The following is a 22,167-nucleotide window of genomic DNA, read 5'->3' as shown; positions in this document are numbered from 1 at the left end:
CGAGAGAACCATCGTTTCAGTACCAACGCATTCAGTCAATGAAGACTTTCGTCGGATGAGAGTCGCGCGTTTTTTGGTGCGTGTCATCCCGGCTTTTACCGATTTTGCAATTGCGTGACTTAAAAGCCATAATTTTTCTTTTGTGATGCACGTGACTTTTTAAAAATCAGTAAGCATAATGGATCATCTTTATAGATACCGAAGATTTTCGTTACCTAAGAGGTAAGAAGAGGTGATTTAAATCCTAAACATTCTTTAAAAAAGAATTTTTTGGCCAGGGATCAATCAATGTTACTAAGTTTTGAAATGATATGAGAAATTTCCATTTATCCCAATAAATAGAAATTTCTTCTCCAATGACATTATTTAGCCAATTAGTTAATTTTGATGAAGGTTTACTCCAAAGACAGCTGGTTGTTGGTTCCAACAACAGCTAGTTAGTGGAGATAGCGTTGTAATTGTGCCTACTACGTATTTATGCAGGGTTTTATGAGGTCAACTAGCAACGCCAAGACAAATTAATTTCTCATTTATGCTCAAATGCAGGTAATCTCAACGTCAGTTACCAATCCTTGGTAATAAATGTAATGTCCCTCATATTTTTCTATGGAGACTAGAGATGCTACATCCTCAGCTTTTCATAGAGTTCAAAAGAAAGAGCCCTTCTTTCCATTACATTGCAAAGTGACCAATCTTTTTTTATAAGCAGAGAGCATATTGCTAGTCCACTTTACAAAGTATATGGAAGAAAGGTTCCTTTGGGAAACATTTTATGATGAAAAGCCTTAATTATATAAATATCAAAATGTATTAGCAACTACAGTCATTCTACATTTTTCCTACAATTTTCACTTTAAAGAGTTTAAAGAGTCTAACAAAGAGTCTAGAAATAGGCTTGAACGGCTTGTGCTTCTAGTATTATTTAAAGTATGCCCCTATTGAAAGAGGTGTCTTGCTTTTTCTCTTATCATTTCCGAATTTCACAGATTAGTTTTTCACAGTTTATTGAATATAATTAGTAATTTTCACAGTTAGTTGAGCTTTCTTATTCCAACCTATGCTCTTAGAGCAACCTTTCTGATAGACATATTAAGGCTCTCCTTGTTTGTCTTTGCTCTCCTATGATTTGATTTTCGTGCAAATAAGAATTACATACATTTTTTCATAAGAATGCCCTTGTGAGATTTAAAAAGAAAAGTAAACATTATCTTGAATTTTCTTCAATTACTCCAGTACCTACTCACTTATTTTTGATCCGTCTGTATATCAGATTATCATTCCAAGAAACGAACTGTTGCTGCTATTTCACTCTTCTCTGGTTAAAGCTTAAACTTCCAACGGTGTTTCAAATAAATATTCGGGAGTCAGGAATAAATAAAAAAATAATAAATTATAAATATTCATTTAATCAATATCATTTTAAATGTTTTATCCTCCAAGGTGGTCAAGTTGTTGTTTGAACCTTTGGTTAACTATTTACCGCCCATTCACTTTAAACCCAATCTAGTTTTTTCCTGAAGCATCAAGTGTAAGTTTTTCAGTGTTAAATGCCCTAGATCTGTCCCTTAGTATCTTTATCTTATTACTTAGTATATCTTATTACTAAGTCCAAACCAAAGAGAAGACTAACTAAAATTGAAAATACATTCTTAATATTTAAAAAATACTGTCCTAAATAAGGCCGAGGATTGAAATCTTAAAAATGAATAGTTCGATTTTAGCTGACTCTATTGCAACTCAGAGAAATAAAGGCACACAACACTTTAGCAGATTCAACCTTTTAAGGATAATCAAACGGGTGAGCTTTGAATATTTTCTGGAATAAATAAGTTCCAAGAATGCTAGATATTTACGTAGGATGTGCGCCACAGTTTTATCTTAGTTTACTCATGCCTAGACATTCCTATTAGAAGTTAAAGGTGTTGCCACTTTACCACAGCCTATTCATAGTGTCATAGGTCAATTTACAATGAAGACCTTCGTATGGTATTTTATCCCATTATAGTTTCGATTTTTCCTTTGCACTGAAAGATATTGGGAGCTTTGTCATGTCATAAGCCTTAGTTAGTTTTGTATCAATGAGGTTATTCGTGCCCATATCATGACTTTACTAACCTGTCTGCCTCTTCATTTCCTTCAAGTCAAATGCAATTTTACTTTGTAGCTTATAATATTGCAGTAGCATACTGTTCAGACCTGACAGTGTCATTTGATTTTACAAACAGATTTCATATAAATGTCAAATGAATAGTAACGGTATTACCGATCTCTAGGTCAATGGCACATAGATGTTTTGTCTGTACCAGCTCAAGCGTTATAACAAGCGAAAAATTAGTTGTTTAATCACAAAAGCCAATATAATTAGAGGTCATGCATCAAGCCCCATTTTGTTCTTTTGAGCCGGATAACATTTAAAAAATGTTGTTTAAACATATGAACGTCCTGTACATTTGCATACAAAAGTGACATTGATAAAACGCCCACTCTTTTGTCTTGTCAGTTTTAAGCTGCTGCATAATTTTTTTCACTAGTTAACCGCAAAATTACAATGAGTACCGCTATAACTGGAGTTAGCTAATGTACAGTTTAGCGTACTTAAAAACTGGTTCATCGTGGCGGTACTATAAATTACCATTATTTAAGTTGTGTAATTCAAAAATTATTCAAGAAATTGCGGTTTGATGGCCTGCAGTTGAAGTTATTAGCATCTGCTTTTATTTATTTACAGTTACATAGTTTTAATAACTGTCAATTATTTTAATAGTGATTTAAATCCATTTGAATTAAATAATTTTTTATGACCTTTGTTTGTAATGGGCAGAAATATACAGGGTGATTCATTAAGAATGGGCAATCTTTGAACTGGAGATACTACACACCAAAATATGGCGATTGAGCTTAACATGTCTTATACAAATGTTGCAGGTTTACGAGATACAGGGTATTTAAAGTTGGAATTTTAATTTGAAATTTCTTAATAATTTTGTGATTTTAAGCAGTATGGTCTTGAAAATTGGCGACTTTATGTGTTTTGATATGAAAATTACGAATTTTGTAGTGAATTTAGCATTATTTATACAGGGCATCACCCTGTACTTAGGTAAATTACAACATATTTTTTTTTGCCTAATCAGTTATGGCTAAAACGATTAAAAAATCTAAAAGATACTTCAATCAGTTTTTAAGTTATTTGCATTTTAAACATTCAGCGTAAAGAATCCTAGGCCTATGATGACTTTTTTTCAAATAGGCTTGTGTCAGCACTTATATGTTTTTCGTGTTAAGAGATTATATGACAGGTTTACTGTCACTAAGTAAGAGTGTATTATTTGTAGTAAAAATTCTAAATGCCACGACATAATGAATATTGCAACAGTGAAATGCGTGATATGAATTGCGTTTTTGCTCAGTCAAATTATAGTGGACTGCCAGAAGGAATTTTTAGAATTATACCCAAATCGAAGACAACCCAATGACAAACGGTTCAGATGTATTTATACTCGCCTAGGCAAAAAAGGGTGTTTTCGTCCTAAAACCTTAAATGGTGCTCCAAAAAATATCAACGTCGATGATGAAGAAGAGGTTTTAGCTCGTATTTCGGAAAATCCAGATCTCAGTACTCGTCGGTTAAGTACGGCAACAGGAATAAGCCAATCGTCTATCTGGAGAATTTTAAAGAAAGAGAATCTCCGTCCATATCACTATACTTCTGTCCAAAATTTGCTACCTCAAGATTTACCAGTTCGCCAACAGTTTGCTCAATTTATACTAGATAAACAATCCGAAAACCAGGAATTTCTTAATGACCTTTTTTTACCGGTAAGGCGACGTTTACTAGACAAGGTGTTTTTAATTGGAAAAACAATCATTTGTGGGACTCCAAAAATCTACATGCTTTAAAGGAACATTTTCAGCATGAATTCAAGGTAAATATTTGGTGTGGTGTGATATCTGGTTTTGTAGTCCTTTTGAACTTCCTCCCAATCTGAACCGGTTCCTCTATTTAAACTTCCTTGAATAACAGTTTAACCTACTACTAGAAGATGTACCTCTAGCCATAAGGCGGAACTTGTGGTTTATGCAAGACGGGGCCGCCACATTTTTCTCTGCCAGTACGGCGATACCTGAATGAACATTTTCCTCACCGGTGGATTAGGCATGGCAGTGAATTTGTTTGGCCACACTTGAAAGTCCAGACTTAAACCCTGTAGACTTCTCAATATGGTCACACATAAAGGACATGGTTTACAATTAATTCCATCGAAGAATTACGAAGAAAATTCAAGAAGCTGCTAATATTATAAATAAAATTGAACTGCCTTTTAGATTTTCTAGTCGTTTTAGCCATAACTGATTAGGCAAAAAAGATATGTTGTAATTTACCTAAGTAACTGGGTGTAACTAACACCCTGTATAAATAATACTAAATTTACCACAAAATTCGTAATTTTCATGTCAAAACACATAAAGTCGCCAATTTTCAAGACGATACTGCTTAAAATCACAAAATTTTTAAGAAATTTCAAATTAAAATTCCACCCTTAAATACCGTAAACCCGTAAACCTGCTACATTTATTACTTTCATATGAAAAGTAATAAATTTTGTTTATTATTATTATTATTATTATTTGTATAAGACATGTTAAACTCAATCGCCATATTTTGATGTGTAGTATCTCCAGTTCAGAGATTGCCCATTCTTAATGAATCACCCTGTATATTACTCTTGTCCTTTAACACTAACAACTATTTTACTTTGGCAGGAATTCAAATAATTTTGAAGAACTGCAAGGATAAAATTTCAGAAGTGATCACATTACTTATATGAACGACAACAGCTTATGAAAGCTTGATCTAATATAGAAATGAATCAAAGACTTGTGAAAAATTCTAAGGATGGATCAGAAATGAGGTTGGATGATATGACTCTTAGAGTCTTAGAACTTTTGACGGCTCTACGAGGCCGTTGAACATATTTTTCCAAACAAAAATGGATCGTAAGCAGCTGATTAGTTCGTGGAAATCTGATGTGAATTATTAACATATCAATGACTAGTGAATGAACAAGTAATTTTTCAAAGGAATTCTTGACGAGAGCAGCTCATCAAAACTTGATCTGTTATAAAGATGCATCAAAGACTTGTGAAGAATCGTAAAGATAAAATCATTAGAAATGAGGTCGGATCACATGACTCTTAGACTTATTGAGCTTTTGATGATATCTTTCCAATAAATAGTAGATTATAAGCAGCTGCACAAGAAATTCTTTAAAGGATTTTGAAGAATTGTGAGCTAAAACATTAAAAATTAGGTCGCATCTCTCAGATGTCATAATTTAGAGATAATTTTCCAACAAAATGTGAAAAAGCTGAGGAACTCTTGAAAACTTGGTGTAGTATAGAGACACATCAAAGAATAGTAATGCGATAAGAATTGAATAAAAGAATTTCGAGGATAAGACATTAGGAATAAGGTTAGATCCCATTACCATAGACTTAAAGATAAGTTCCAACCAAAAGGGGAACGAGAGCCGACGAGAAGCTTTTTCTTGTTTGTATTTTTCGCCTTCATCATATGGAAATGAACCATCCGGCTTTCATTGTCCAATTATAGAATGCCAAAGACTTGAATATAAATTTGTTTTGTGCAGTATGTTTGTTGGAGTAGAGCTGATCATCCATAAAGTCACTCTAAGAATCTTATACTGTATTTGGTTTAGTTTCTTAAAGGCTTTAAAAATATAACCTTGTATAATGTCAACATTGACTTGTAATCTGCATTGTAAAAAGTTGGCAAAAGGAAATAATCGTATGCTGAACTGATATCTAGAAGTAGGTACTAAATTAAAGTATTAGTTCTGCGCCAGGAAGTTCCCTTTTACGCGGTTTTTAAACGTTCCTTGCAGAATTTCTCATTTTCATTATATCTCATGGTAGCTTTTGTAGCTTGGAATATGACTTTGTAAATGAAGTCCGCTGCAATGTCCTAATTTGACGGAAATAAATTCCAAAGTTTTGCCTGTGGTGCAAGAGAACTCTAAGGATTGGCATACAGGTTTTTCCATCATGGAACTCAGGTAAAGTAGGGATTTTCTATCACATTGGAACTCCTTACATATCTTTGTGAATTATTTGACAGTTAAATAAATTGTATTAGTATAGTCCGGAGTAATGCTTTTACAGAAATTCATTCATCTTTTTTTATTTTCTTCTCTCAATTTCTTGCTGGCCAATGTAGTCTTTTTTTAAGCCAATGTAATTCTCCATAGACTTAAAATTTTGTTGAGGGCATTTTTGAATTTTCTTTACACCTTCTTCTGTGGTATGGACTGCCTTCATAATAGCAGATGAATTTCTTTGAAACTTTTAATTTCATAAAAATTATTGTCTAAACATATGGTGTATTTAGTTCAGTTTGCTGTCGACTGTCATTGTTCACCCTAATTGTTTAAACTAAATTAATAAATTAAAAAGCATAAGCATTCGTTTCTTTTCCTCTCTAGCTTAGTAATATATACTTAACCAAATACCAACAACGACTTCATTGTTAGTTAACTGACCTTATTACCTAAAATTGAGTATCCATTGATGTATCTGCATAAATTTCCGCATTTAGAGAAAAAATAAAAGCAAAGTACAAGAGAGAAAGCATCAGACCTAATTTTCGTTTACATGTATATGTGTATATACAGTTAAAAGTGTTTTTATGTCACCGGTATCTCATGCCGGTATGCGTTATCACGACCAGCGGAAAAGAAATTACCAATAGTTGAATTTTACAGATTGAACCCATTTATTCACATTGCCAAGTTAATAGGTACTTTCTTCGCCTCTTTAAAGGTATTGCATTGTGTATTTAAAACAAAGGAGTTGTTCGCAAATCGTAAAAATTTATTGCAAACATTTTCAGGTTATTGCAACTGTTAAAACTAAACTGTTGCAGTTGGTGTTGATGTCAAGAATTCGTGAAAGTGGTTTAAGAAGATTACAGGGAACTGAAGCATAACATTAAAAACTTTTTAGAATTTCTGATGTATAGTGGCAAGTGAAATACATACAGGGTGTTCATTTGAAAACTTCCCACCACGGATTTGTCGAAAACGGCTGTTAAAAAAAATGGCACGTCAAAAGGTTTGTCAAGAGGGACAACTACAACAACCTAAAATTACTTCACACTCTGCCCCCCAGAGTCATCCCCTTAAAAATTTTAAATGGCCAGGGGTATTTAGTAATAGCTTCTTTAAAAGGTCTTTCGAAGTCTTTTATTTTGACGTTTGATTTTTTTAATCGGTCGATTCGTTTTCGAGAAAATTAAAAAAATCTTTATTTATCTTATATCTATCACTTATTAAAATAAAAACTGATATTTTCATGTTTTTGTTTTCTATCTGAACAAATTAAGATAAACAAAGACCTCGACCTAAGAATCGACCGATGTAAAAAAATCAAACGTCAAAATAAAAGACTTTGAAAGACCTTTTAAACAAGCTTTTACTCGATACCCCTTGCCATTTAAAATTTTTAAGGGGATGACCCAGGGGGGCAGAGGGTGAAAGGGGGTGAAGTAATTTTAGGTTAGAAAGTTGTCCCCCTTGACAAACCTTTTGACGTATATCGGCGTTTTTTTTTAAACAGTGGTTTTCGATAAATCTGTGGTGGGAAGTTTTCAAATGAACACCCTGTATATATAAGCAGGGAGTATATATCAATATGCAATATAACATAGCGAAAAAAAGATAAATTAAACTTTAAGAGATAGAGATATTAGATGACTATACACCATACGCATAAGTATATTTATAATTCAATATACAGGGTGTCCGAAAAGTCAACGATAATACTGAAGGGGCTGATGGAGCAACTCATAAGCACCCAGAAAAACATAAAATAACCTTCGTAAAAAATCGATGGTTTTTGAGATATTGGCACTTTAGTGGAAGTCACCACAATCCTACTCTTGGATCAGATTTTCGATTTTCACGCCTTAAAAATAGATATTTTTTAGAATTTCTTTTTAGCTATGCAACACTGAATAGCCATTTTACTGATCAAAGACAAACATTAAACTAAACGGCAAAAAAATTTAATAAGAAATCTATTCTAAAATAAAGTATTACTTATTTTTATTTTTTAAACTTTGAATTTGACCGCTCATACTGGACCAAAAAAATTGTACGGCAACCTGGCTAATACCTTAAAAACTTTGCTCATTTGATCTACTTTTTAAAATTACCTAAATGTTTTTTTAACAGTTTACTATTATTGTGTTATAGTAAAAAATAACCTTAAATTACCTTATGACATCATTGTGAAAAAATTAAACAAATTTTTAAGTTATGTTTAAAATGTTTTTAATTAACTTAAAAATTAAAAAAATCAAGAGCGAGGGTAATTCTTGTCACCATAGCAATCAACAACAAACATTTTTGGAGTTTAGTTTGTTTACAGTATTCCGTGAACTAACTACTTTTTTGCTTGTATCCTAACGTTTCTGTTTTGGATTTGTTTTTGAGTTCATTTTCCTGTGGACTGTGTTCTTTGAGCTGTTTGTTTTATTGGTTAATCATTTATTATGCCCTTGCCGTATACCGCCCAAGAATATGCAAACATGCATTTCATTTATGGTGAATGCAGAGGAAATGCTCTAGCAGCATCTAATCTTTATCAAGAAAGATATCCGAATTTGGCCCGATATCCTGACTATCGTGTATTTATTAATGTTCACCGCTCATATTCCGAAGGCAGAATGCCTCATGCTCCTGTTCGAGAGGGAAGACCTCGTATTGATTATGTTGATCAAGTTTTAGAAGAAATTAAAAATGGTCCGACTACTTCGGCACAAGCAATCGAAAGAAGAACAGGGATACCGAAATCGGTAGTTAACGACATCACTAGGCGATTTCAATATCACCCTTATCATGTTCAACGAGTGCAAAACCTACTGCCTCGAGACTACGAACCACGCCTACAATTTTGCCGCAGAATGTTGCAAAAAATCAAGAGGATCCGAATTTTTTAAATAATATACTGTAGTCGGCTTTATGAACATGCACAATTTGCACACTTATGCGTTGGAAAATCCCCACTCTATTCGAGAAGAAAGGTCACAGTACCAATTTAAAGTAAACTTGTAGACCGGTATCTTGAACGGACGTGTAATTGGCCCATTCGAATTACCAGAAAATGGCAGGCTTATTTAGATTTTTGTCGAAACAATCTACCAGTCGCCGAATAATGTGGTTCCAAAATGATGGTTCCCCGGCACATTATGCCCATGAAGTTCGTCGGTATTTAAACCAAACATACCCCAACAGATGGATCGGCCGACTTGGTCCAATTTTATGGCCTCCCAGGTCTCCAGACCTAAACCTCCTCGATTTTTTTTACTGGGGTTGCATAAAAGAAAAGGTTTATGCAAGACCAATAATTAATATTGCTGAATTACGGCAGCGAATAAATGATGCAGCCCAAGATCTTAACGCTGCCAGGAATGCAAGATGGATCAATAGGTCATGTATTAAAAGATGCCACGCCTGCATTCGCGTTGGTGGTAGACAGTTATTAAGTATTATTAGTAGACAAAAATTTTTATTTAAGTTAAATAAAAATATTTTTTGAACATAACATAATTATAAATTTGTTTTATTTTTTTCATAAGGTAGATTAGGTTTATCTTTCACTTTATCACAATAACAGTAAAGCTTTTTTTAAAACATATTGGGTAATTTTAAAATTAAATTAAATGAGAACACTTTTTAAGGTATTAGGCGGGTTGCCGTACAATTTTTCGGTCCAGTATGAGCGGTCAAATTCAAAGTTTAAAAAATAAAAATAAGTAATACTTTATTTTAGAATAGATTTCTTATTAAATTTTTTGGCCGTTTAGTTTAAAGTTTGTCTTTGATCAGTAAAATGGCTATTCAATATTGCATAGCTAAAAAGAGATTCTAAAAAATATCTATTTTTAAGGCGTGACAATCGAAAATCTGATCCAAGAGTAGGATTTTGGTGACTTCCACTAAAGTGCCAATATCTCGAAAACCATCGATTTTTTACTAAGGTCATTTTATGTTTTTCTGGGTGCTTATGAGTTGCTCCATCAGCCCCTTCAGTATTATCGTTGACTTTCCGGACACCCTGTATATATAATATTAAATATCAATATTATAGGAACAGTCATAGGAAAATGAGACATATATCCAAAAAAAAACTGAAAAATCCTTCCTAGTTGTTTTTTAACTATGTCGGCCGCTCTGTCTGAGACATGACAAATAATTTTATTAAAATGATGGTTCTTGTATATAATCCGATAAACTACCTACGTAAAAAAATGCAATTTTCATAAAATACAGACCTTAAAACATTGAATGCCTAGAATAAGCCTAGCTGCAAACTATAAGCGAGGAGTTTGAGTTCACCATCTCGGTCAGATAATGATGTCAAATCGATTTTCCAATTTTTTCATACAATACCTTATACCTATAGGTATTTTTCTTAATCCACTAAATATTTGTTATATTTTCTAATAGCTAAAAAATGTAGTCTTTAAAATTGTTCTTTATTTGCTTACTAATAATATACACTTTGAGACTAATCAACAAACTTTTCAGAATATAAAATATTCTTAACAAAAAAGTTAATTAAAAAAAAGAGTAGGGGAAGGTCTCCTAAAATGACATAGCATGTAAAATGACATAGCGGTATTTATTCTCCAACTGCTGGCGCCATCTAGTCAATAGTTTGCTTGCATGTCACAAACCAAGACCAGATATCATGTGGGCACTCTATTTGTTTTACGTTTATGATATGTAGAAGATAACCTCAAAAAATTATTTTTAGCGGTGTAGAAATTTTGCATGTGCTGTTTTTATTACGAAATTGTGCTGATTTTAAAGTAAAACCAGGGTTAGTATTTAAATGGAAGTGTATACTTCACATTCACGTGCGCGGAAATGTCGTTTAATATGAAATAAGATTATTCTGCATTAACAAAGGACTATCTGTTACTGCGGGTAATACGACACAGATAGGCATGAAGGTAAAATGGCATACTATGTCATTTTACAAACAAACATCAAATTCATTTAAATTTAAGGAATATTGTATTTTTTGTTTATTTTTAGCTACATTATGGTGGGAAAACGTGAAAGAACTTTAACTAGACAATCGTGGGATGAACAAGCAATGCTAAGTGCAATTAACGCTGTAAAAAGTGGCCAAATGGGGTTTTCAGCCACCCTGAATTGAAATGAAGCATCGAAGCATCGAAAAATTAAGGCGAAGAGCAAATGATACAAACAAAAGAGCTAAGGGCTGTCAAAAAGTTTTGGGTCCGTTTCCAACCACATTTAATGAAGACGAAGAAAGAGAGTTAGTTGAGCATATACTATTACTTGAGTCTAGATTGTTCGGGATAACAACAACAGATATAAAGAAACTTGCGTATGAGTTTGCCACTAAAAATGGCATTCCAAATAGATTTAAAGATCGTAGCGCTGGACGAGAGTGGCTGAGAGGATTTCGTATGCGACATCCTAAAATATCTCTAAGGCAGCCTGAAGCTGTGTCTGCGGCTATAGCCATGGCATTTAATAGGCCACAAGTGCAAAATTTTTTTAATACGTTGGAAAATACCCTAAAAAAAGAAAAAATTGATGTGCATCGGATTTACAATATGGACGAAAGTGGTTTGTCCACAGTGCAAAGGCCTTCAAAAATTTTTACCAAAACTGGAAGAAAACAAGTAGGATCATTAACCAGTGCTGAAAGAGGTCAGCATGTAACATGTGTTTGCTGCATGAATAGTGTAGGTAATTTTGTGCCACCTGCTTTGATTTTCCCTAGGAAAAATAGAAAGGAGAAACTTTTAGATGCTTTACCTCCAGGTTCTTTGGGATTATTTAACGAGACTGGATGGATGACATCTGATTCCTTTGCTTTGTGGTTAAAGCATTTTCAGACTTTTGTTAAAGCTTCTCCCGACTCAAAATTTTTATTACTTCTGGATGGGCACACTAGCCACAAATCATTAAATGCCTTGACGTTTGCCGGAAGAAATGGAATAATCCCTTTATGCTTTCCCGCCCACTGTACCCATCTATTACCCTTCTATGGTCCACTAAAGACATTTTATAACCAGGAATTTGCACTTGAAGAAGCAATGCGACAAAAACAAGGCAAAAGTGTCGATAAAGAAAATGAACCGAGAGGTGATCAGACAGAAAGCAATATAAAACAAAATCAACCATTAAGGAAAAGGTTTTTTCTACAGGAAATTTCGCCAGTGCCTGTAGCAAGAAGAACCAAAAAAAGGAAGACCAGACAAACTATAACCGGAGTCTTAACAACTACTTCCAATTTAGAAGAGTTAAAGCTAAAGGAAGAAAAGATTTAATTTAAAAAGAACCTTTCAGGTAAGACAAGTTTTGTTGCACGAAGCGAAAGTGAAGAAGATCCTTTTGCAGCCGAGGATTATGAGAATGAAGTGGCATGCCTGTATTGCAACGATCTATTCAAAAATTTTCGATCCTGGGAGTCTTGGATTAGTTGTATGAAGTGTCACAATTGGGCACATTGCGAATGTGCTGGAGTTTCTCCAAAAGTCAAAAAGTTTATTTGCGAGATTTGCCAAGACTAATTCCTAATTAGCTTACTTTCTTTAACTATATTTTATAAGTTCTATTTGTGTTATCACTTGTTTTAAGTATATGTCATTTTATACCCCACGACTGTGTTATTTTACAATATACATGTTTGTAAAACGACATAGTGTAACGTTTTTTAAAATGCATTTTCTTACAAGTTTTAAATAGAGTTGAAATATTTATGTTTGTCAATAAAGTTTATTTAAAGCAACGTGGTGTATTATTTTGAGTTAATTATCTTAAATGGTTTTTGCATAAACAAGATTTAAATAAAAAGTATGTCATTTTAGGACACCTTCCCCTAACTTGGCAACGTAGAATACATCATGTGTTTACCTCAATGTTGCCACTTGTGATTTTTTTTCTAGATATTTTTGCATCTGCTAACGTCCGATCGATATCCATGAGCAACTAAATCGAGAACGCAGCACATGTCGTTGGCCAGCAACCTATTTATATTTAGTGGTTACACACTACTACAAACTAAGGTTTTTCTGTGAAAATTAATTAAAAAGTCAAATGTTAAAGAAATGAAAAAGGCTGTAATTCTTAACTTTTTTATATAATATATAATATCTAAACCGATTTGGGATGGTGGAAACCTCTGCAAACGAATGTTTTTGGGTAAAAAATTACTGAATTGATTGATTTTAAAAGATAAAAACGGCTATAACTCCAAAAAATAAGTTTTATGCATATCCTTTGAGAGTAAATCCAGATTAAGTATATACGGGTGCATACGGGGTTATAGATTTATCTGTTTATATTTTTTAACATAACGAGTAAATAAGATTAAATAACAGCGGGCGCGGACTATAAATAGGCGTATGCTGCGTTCACGATTTTATTGCCGGATATCAACCAGACACTAGCTTCACACACATTATTTTTGCCGTGTTAATAAGCGAAAAATTTGCCAGAGTATAACAATATACCTTAATATTTTTATTAATTTTTTCTAAAGAAAAATTAAGAGAATAATCTAACTTTTGTTGTCCACAACTCAATAGATACGTCACAAATATGTTGTCTTTTAATATTATAATCTAAAAGAATAACACCTAACTCGCCTGTGAAAGGAACGATTTGAATTTCCTTTTTCCCTATGTATGTGACCGACTTTAGACTTCTTTATCATTTTTCAGCAAAAAGGAAGTTTTTCAATTTTATTATTAATTGAAAAAAAGTACTGAAAGCACTCAAAATATCGTTTTAATACTAATACCGTTGATTTGGGTTTGAACATATTCTCAATCAACGCTGATACTATTCGATACAGAACACAAATATATATATATTCGACAAATGCACAATCCAAACATAAACAACTAGCGCAGTTGCCAAATACCTTTGACGAGAGAATAAGTATTTCGGACGAAATTTACAGCGTTGCCGTTCCGTGTGACAATTTGGCGATTGAAAGAATCCAAATTAAAAATATTAATTATTTTTAGTGATTAGTATAAATAGGTATAATGCAAAATAGTTTTGGTTACTAAACGAATTTCACTTTTTTTGGTTTATAATAAAAAATGCAATTTAATTTCACTTTATTTTTTTCTGTTAAATTATACACGCTAAATTAATACCACTTAACCTAAAAAATAGAACTGAGGCATTCGATAACTCTAGATCTAAAGAACTGCATGGTAGATATTTGTAGATGTTCGCATAATGCATCTAGATAATTGCAAGCTTTACTCAGATGCCTGACACAGGGGTAACTAAATCCAGAAACTGAAGGAGCCCTAATGACCATAAAAGACCAAGATGTTACAACGAAAAACTATTGCGAGTACGGATATAGAAAATATCAGCAAATAGGTATGGAAAATTGAAGAGCGTTGGCGTTCCCCAAAAACTTGAAAGATTCTTCTAAAAATACCTCAGAATACTTACCTGCAAATGCAAAGGCTATATACACAATATAATTTTCCAAACAAGGAACATTGTGAGGTCCTTCATCAGTGAAAGCTCCTAAAACGCTCGCTTGGTACACCGTGACTCGTGGATAAAATAAATTTGTATAATTGCACATTTCGGGTAAATATACAGTATTCCTTTTCACAAACATGACCAGTGAAACATATACACAGTTTAATATTCTCAAGGATTTGAAATGGGATTTACAGGAAGCGTGTAGATAAAGTAATCACCTAATAATGCATTTTTGTAAAAAAAATATGTCTGATGCATAATCACTTGAGCCTCAAAACATCACACTGTATAGTTTATTATTGACTAGAGATGTGGAAATAAGATCAGCTCACAGTATTTTATTATTTGTCACAACATCTCTTATGCGTCTCTCTCTAAGAAAGCACAGAAGTTCTTAAGCTTTGAACATTTTGAATATGTTGATCCGAACACAAAGTTTAATCGATAGTGATGCCAAGAAACATTTGCCATCATGCATGCATTTGATATTATTTGTTGTTTTAAAAAACAGAAAATACGTTTTTTCGTAATTCAATGTTCAGCGGTACATTTATCAGCGTACATGAGTCCTGCACAATTCCCACTGCTCGAGAAGACTCATTCGAAAGAAACTGGAAAATACGTATTCCCTCATTTTTTAACCTCCATTTTTTGACCAATATCCGCGTCTCTATTTTAGTTATTACAAAACATTTAAGTAAAATGATGGTTTTAAAAAATGATAAATAGATATATAAGAACCTAAGAGATAATTCCATCCTTTTTTTGATGTTTTTAATCATCACAAAATCGGCAAAATTAGGGAGCATTTCTTTGAGGCGCCACTCGTAAAATCTAAGTGAAGTGAAATTTAATGCTAAAACGATATTAAAATATATATATCCGAGTGCCCATTTGCATAACAAAAAACGCGGTCTTAAATAAATAATACACCACTAATAGCTAAACAAACACATATAATGAGGGCCTTTCACTGTTGACTTTCTTTACTAATTTTTTAAAGTGTGAATTGTTCAAGATATTGCAATTTCCAGTCGATTATATTTCTTGTTAATCAAATAATATTTATGATCAATAATAATTTAATGTGAAAATAATAATTATATATGCATTTTCATCCACGACAAACGAGATAATATCTACATTTTACTTTTCTTATTATTATATAAAAAAGACTTTATTTTAATAATAGAATAGAATAACTTAAGTTTATGTTCAAATAATAGTAAAAATTATTAAATTATATTATTGATTATTAAAATCTAATTCTAGAACTTTCATTATCTTTTATGTAAATTTAGCACAATGGAAAATATCTCAACATCAAGTATGAACTATACAATAGCTATTTTACAGGCTTATGAACTGGATGTACGAAGTCTGGCTATTAAATAACGAGACTGCGTGCCTAGAGGGCCCCCTAGACGGGTGGGGAAAAAAACGAGTAGTGCGTTGGATATCTACACAGATGTAAATAGCTCCGCACGAGCTATTTACATGCGGAGCTATTTACATCTGTGGGGTATCTAGATATCTTGTCTATGCACGTACCAAAACACGTTTTCGTTACTATTATAGTATTCGTGCAGTAGCGGTTTGAAACGAACGTGTTTTTTTCTCGTGACGAAAACAAACACATCGAAAAACAACGTGTGACGAAAAACAAGAGCAATGCATCAATCTTAAATTTCTCGTTAAATTGAAAAAAACTCCGACTGAGTGCTATAAATTGTTGCAAGAGGCCTATGGGGAAAATTCTCTCTTTCGTGCGCGTGTTTTTGAATGGTGTAAGCGCTTTAGTGAGGGCCGAGAAAGCACTGAAGATGACCGGCGTTCAGGTCGACCTGTCACTGTTTCAACTCCGGAAACAGTGACCAAAATCAACCAAATTGTGCGTGCAGATCGTCGAATGAGTACTCGGATGATTGCCGAGGCTGTAAACGCCGATAAAGAAACGGTTAGAAAAATTTTACACGGGGAATTACACATTGACCTGACTCCTGACCAAAAGCTCTTGCGTCAACAGGTCTGCTCAGATTTCCTTGAAAGGTTAGAAGATCCCGGACTGATGAAAAACATTAATACTTGCGACGAAACGTAAATTTTTCAATACGATGTTGAAACCAAGCGGCAATCGATGCATTGGAAGACACCTGAATCGCCCAGAATAAAAAAAGCAAGGATGTCGAAATCAAAATTCAAGGCAATGTTGATCGTTTTTTTCGACAATAACGGTATCGTGGTGACTGAATGGGTTCCAGAGGGTCAGACTGTCAACCAGACTTACTATTTGTCAGTTTTAGCAACACTGCGAGAACGAGTTCGTAAGAAACGACCCGAGTTGTGGATAAACAACTCGTGGATTTTGCACCAGGAGAACGCACTATTAGTATATAGTAATAGCTCGTTATCTGTGAAGCAGTATTTGGCTGGTAAGCCCACTCCAGTACTCGAACACGTGCCATATTCGCCAGATTTGGCCTCGTGCGACTATTTTGTGTTTCCGAAGATAAAATCTGCTTTGAAAGGGACCCGATGGAAGCGGTAAAGCAAAAAACGGCAGAGCTCCTAAAGGCCCTCAGCAAAGAAGAATTCCAGCAACTGCTTCGATCAATGGAAAAAACGTATGGAAAGATGTGTGGCGAGGGAAGGGGAGTATATTGAAGGGGAGCATTAAAATGTATAATAATTTTTATAATAAAACCCTTTTTCGTAACCAGTCTCGTTATTTAATAGCCAGACCTCATATGCATAGAGGTTTGTGCGACGTCTGATCATGAGTGAAGCGCATTAGATCTTGCAAGTTACCGACAGTAGGGCTCTCCAGCTGCTGAGAATATCAACACTTGCCTTGCTAAAGATTTCCTAATTTTGAGTAAGTTACTTCCAGGAATTTTTTCTTCCAATGAATGTTGTGTCCATTACAACAAACACATTATGTTGGCTATTCCTAATGTGAAACCCTCCTGTTCAGGTCCACTTTCAATGTTTTGTTGTCCTGATTTCCAATGGTTGGTTTGTTTCGCCTATGTGTTACTTTTCACATTCATGGAGGATTACGTATCCACAGGTCTTGGTGTCTAGTAAACACCATTCTGGCTTGGTCTTCGACACTAACCGTATGTTATCTTCGAACCAAATGAATGAATTTTGATATTAAATTTTCCGACAACCCTCCCAACCCAACCCAACCCTCCGAATTTTCTGCGAAGTTTCCTTGATGTACCGATCGTTAAACCTATAGGATTTCCTAGTTGCTATGGCTCTTATTATTTCTGATACTTTCCTAATAGTTGCCTTTGTTTGGATACCGTAACGATACTGTTGATCTTTTCTATTTTCCTGCTGAGGTCAATATTGTTATTGTACATTGTGGCTGCTCTCATATATAGGGTTTTAACTATTCCCATCTTTGTTGAAGCAGGATAATTAAAATTGTAGTGTAGGTATTGTCCCCTGTGTATTGGTTTGTGGTAGACTGGTTGGTTGAAGATACATAATATTATAATCATTACGATGGACTTGGAAACCAGATTAGCACTGCCCTTCTTAGAAAAGAGCACCAATGGATGCCTAAAGATATCAGTTTATTGCAAAATCTAATTCATTATTACTCCTTTTTGCTGACCCCTTATAAAAACCAGTTTTAAATGACATGTAGTACAGAAAACGCCGGCATATAAATGATCAAATTAATATATTGACAACATCTTAAAGCCTTTACAATATTTAAAGTATATACTACTATACAGGGCGATTGATGGTTGATGGTACCTTAGGCGTTAAAGGAGAATTTTTTTTTTTTGAAAACTTGGCATCCTGGATTTTAGCTGGTGATCTAACGATTAAAAATATTTTTAGCGATACAGCGTTGCCGCTTATACCAAAAAGTAGGAGCAATTTTGTTATTTTAAATGGAATACCCTGTATATTATTTTATTTTCTGATCCGCTATCACTTTATGATTATTTTTATAAAAGGTGTTCCTATACCTATCTTTTATTCGAGTATATTTTTTCGAGAAATTAATTATTTTCTATATTTTTTGACCAAAACATAGCTCCAAATAAATTTTTATTACTACGGCACTGGAACGCGCAGAAAATTGAAATTATGAGCGTAATTTACGCAAGTATTGTACATTAGTCCTCACTATAAAAATTTGTCATTATACAGGGCTGGTCAAAATTAGTGATTTTACCGCTAGATACAAAAATTGTGAAAAATTTTTGTATCTAGTGTGAAAAAACATTTTTTTAAATGGAACATCCTGTATATTATAACATATTCTAAAAGGAAATTGACATTCGAATTTGAAGTTGTTCGGTTTCTGAAAGGAAAGCAATTTTCTGTAAAAATCGGAATATTTTGACATATTTGCTTTAGGTGGCCAAGAAAGGTCATCATGCATCAATGCTATGTTATTGATGTTTGACAGTTACATTTAGTTGATTAATAGTAAATACGCTTGGGTGTTTTTTTTAAATAGTGACCTAAAAATTCATTAAAATGCAAGGAAATTCAAATGAAGTTTTGATAAATCTATTTTTTATTCTTGGGCAATGTGACAAAATTGTAGCAAGAACATGCAGAAAGTTCAACGAAATGTACCCTAAGTTACCAAAAATGGATAAAAGAAAATTTATGCGAATACAAAATAACTTTATACAATTTGTTTTATTACTTAAGTGACTTAATTAGTTATCCTAAAATTATAAGTAATTTACAATAAATTTTCAAAATGATTGCCATTGACTTCTAACCACTTCAAAATCCTGCGTTGTATAGCATGTGTTGTTCCTGCTCGTATTTCAGAAGGATCTTGTTGACCAATGCAATTAATAATTCGTGGACGTAGTTCCTGTTTACCCGTGTCTTATATACCATTTGCTTCAAATTACCCCAAAAGTAAAAATCAAGTGGTGTAAGATCAGGTGATCTCGCAGGGCAATCCCATGGTCCCAAACGCCTAAACCAGCGGTCATCGAATTACTCAAATAACTCACGTGTCACCTCCTCAGTGCAATGAGCGGATGCCCCATCCAATTAGAATCAGCAAGTGCGATAATCTTGAAGCGTTAAATTTTCCAGAAAATCTTCGACTACTGAGCGTAAAATCTGAAGGTATTTATGGGAGTTAATGACCCGTCGTAAATGAAAAAATCTATTTGATTGTCCTTTAGTAAACAAAAAAACATTAAAACTAAATTTTTCTTGAAATCCTATTTCCTTAACCGCATGTGGATTTTGATTAGCCCAAAAATGCTGATTTCTTCTATTAAAAATTTTCTAGAAAATTTGGATGCTCTTGAGTGCGTGTCAGAAAGGTTTCACATTATCGAACGCGACGTTGGTTAAAGTCGAAATTATACCCATTTGTAGTTACGTCATCCAGGTGAGAAAAAACGTATGGTGTAGATATTTTTGCCAATCAATATTAGGTTAGAAACTTTACCATCGCCTTCAGAAATTAATAGTCTGCTATGTATTTTTATACGTTCAGAAATTAACAAATGATTTATTTTAGCAGCATATTATTATATTTCTATATTCGTATATATACTTTCATTCCCAAAAAATTTAAAAAAATCTTGTAGTATTTATTGTATTATTAACAAACTTAACAATTAAAAAATATTATTATAATTATTCATAAATATTGGGACATAAACAACAAGTCCGAAACGGAATTGCACTTCAAATTGAGAATGCGATAGAGCGAGCCGCAGATGCAACAAAATTGAGCAGAACAACGATCGCAAATATAAAGAAGAATGGGATAAAATTAGATCAGGATTACGCTGCTCATATATTTTCCAAGCAAAAGACCACAAAAACCAAATCTACAACATATTTGAAAAGTAGAATTCGGCACGAGCAGTAGACGTAACAAAACCGAGCTTACAAAAATTGTGAATAATGGTATAAAATTAATTTAACTCACTAGGAAAAATTTAAATACTGACAATTTAATTTACTTGTTCATGAAAAAAAATGATGCTTGAAGGAATATGTTAACACATTAAAATGAAAATACCATTCGAAAAAATAAAACATACAAACTCAAAAAAAACACGCTATATTGCATTACCAAGTTAATGAAATTGCAACGATATGATTGAATACTACGATCATAAAAAAAAATTTGCTAGAACAAAAAAAGCTTAATCAATCTCGTCAGTATTGTCAGAGTCAGAACTAAAATCAGAGATATTGTCTTCGTCATCGTCGTCTTTGTCAGTCGTAATTACAAGTGGCAGAATGTCATAGGCATCACACACTTGCATTACCTCCCAAGCCTTTTCAATAACCTTTTCTGTATGAAAAACATATTTTTTCCAATGATCTATAGAAATTTCGTTTATTACCCTTTCCCATGTAGTCAAAACTTCTGAAGGTGACCCCTTAAAATTGGAAATATATTGATCATATTTTCGTTTACATTCCGACCATACCATTTCTTTGCATTAAACTGGCAATGATACGGTGGCAGTCGCAAAATTTTGTGTCCTAATGGTTTAATATATTCATCAAGGAAGTACTTGTTCTCACTAGGGCAGTTTCTGCGTGCAATACTCCATATTTTATTTTTCATGACTTTTTCTGGAAAGCCAATATTCTTTTTCTTCAACCATTCGGTCAGTCTCTGCTTTGTCCAAGATTTTCTCGGGATTTCTTCTAATAAACCAGAATGGTAACTTGCATTGTCCATGATTATAAATGACTTTGGGGAAGATTTGGAACCAGCTGAGTTGTAAACCAGTTTTCGAAGTTTTTCCTGTTCATATTGTCATGATAATCTCCCGTCTTTAATCCACTCTTGAATATTAAATTTGCACCCTTGATGAAGCCATCTTTGGTTCCGGCGTGGACCACGATATAACGATGACCTTAAAAATAAAAGATAATTTAATTCTCATCTTTTAGAAATCATTCTTCCAGAACATAAATTTAATATAATTAATAAGTAATGTTCCAAGCACATACGAGTAGTGTATGGAGTTAAATTCCCTCATATTGTCTTAGAGAGAAATTATATGAAACTATGAAACAGATGAAATTAGAAGTTAGAGGGCCCTTACAAGGGCAATAGCTTTTATTCAAAAAAAATCTAAAAAGGTAACCAGATAATTTTTACCTTCACTGTTTTTCCTTGAATCCGTGTGCTTGGTGTCATCTTGCCAGCTACTACGAAATGATCCCTTGCTAAAAATTCACGAAAAATTCAGACACTATCTTGTCAATGAAAACTGGAGTAAAACCTTCCGGACCTACATTTCTATTTTTGATATACTCTCTTAAAAAATTGATTCTTTTATGAATAATATTTGGCAAGTCCATCAAATATTTTCTGTTATTTGATTTTTTCCACTTGAAGCCTATACTATTGATCCATCTTCTTAAGGAGTCAATGGAAAACTCAAAATGTTCAATTTCTTCCCTGAACTTTTCTCTTATTGTTGCCAATATTACATATTCTTTTCTGGCGTACATAGAATAAATTATGTCCCGAATTCTATGTTTCAAATATGTTGTAATTTTGGTTTTTGCTGTCTTTTGCTTGGAAGATATACGGGCTACAGAT

The 22,167-nt window shown here is 33.3% G+C and overlaps 1 protein-coding gene across 1 annotated transcript in view; it reads left to right on the top strand.

Annotated features, from left to right (window-relative positions):
* Positions 1 to 22,167, top strand: part of LOC126750508 (heparan sulfate 2-O-sulfotransferase pipe) — a 62,163-nt gene continuing 39,996 nt past the window's right edge. Inside the window, exon 1 of the mRNA XM_050460145.1 lies at positions 1 to 222. Coding sequence (XP_050316102.1) covers positions 179 to 222 — 44 coding nt within the window. The 5' untranslated portion in view covers positions 1 to 178. The remainder of the gene's footprint in view (positions 223 to 22,167) is intronic.

The sequence above is a fragment of the Anthonomus grandis genome, chromosome 2, assembly GCF_022605725.1.
Source record: "Anthonomus grandis grandis chromosome 2, icAntGran1.3, whole genome shotgun sequence".
In the NCBI taxonomy this organism is placed as follows: Eukaryota; Metazoa; Arthropoda; class Insecta; order Coleoptera; family Curculionidae; genus Anthonomus; species Anthonomus grandis.
The sequence above is the reverse complement of the archived record's forward strand: the minus strand, read 5'-3'. Positions and strand labels throughout refer to the sequence as shown.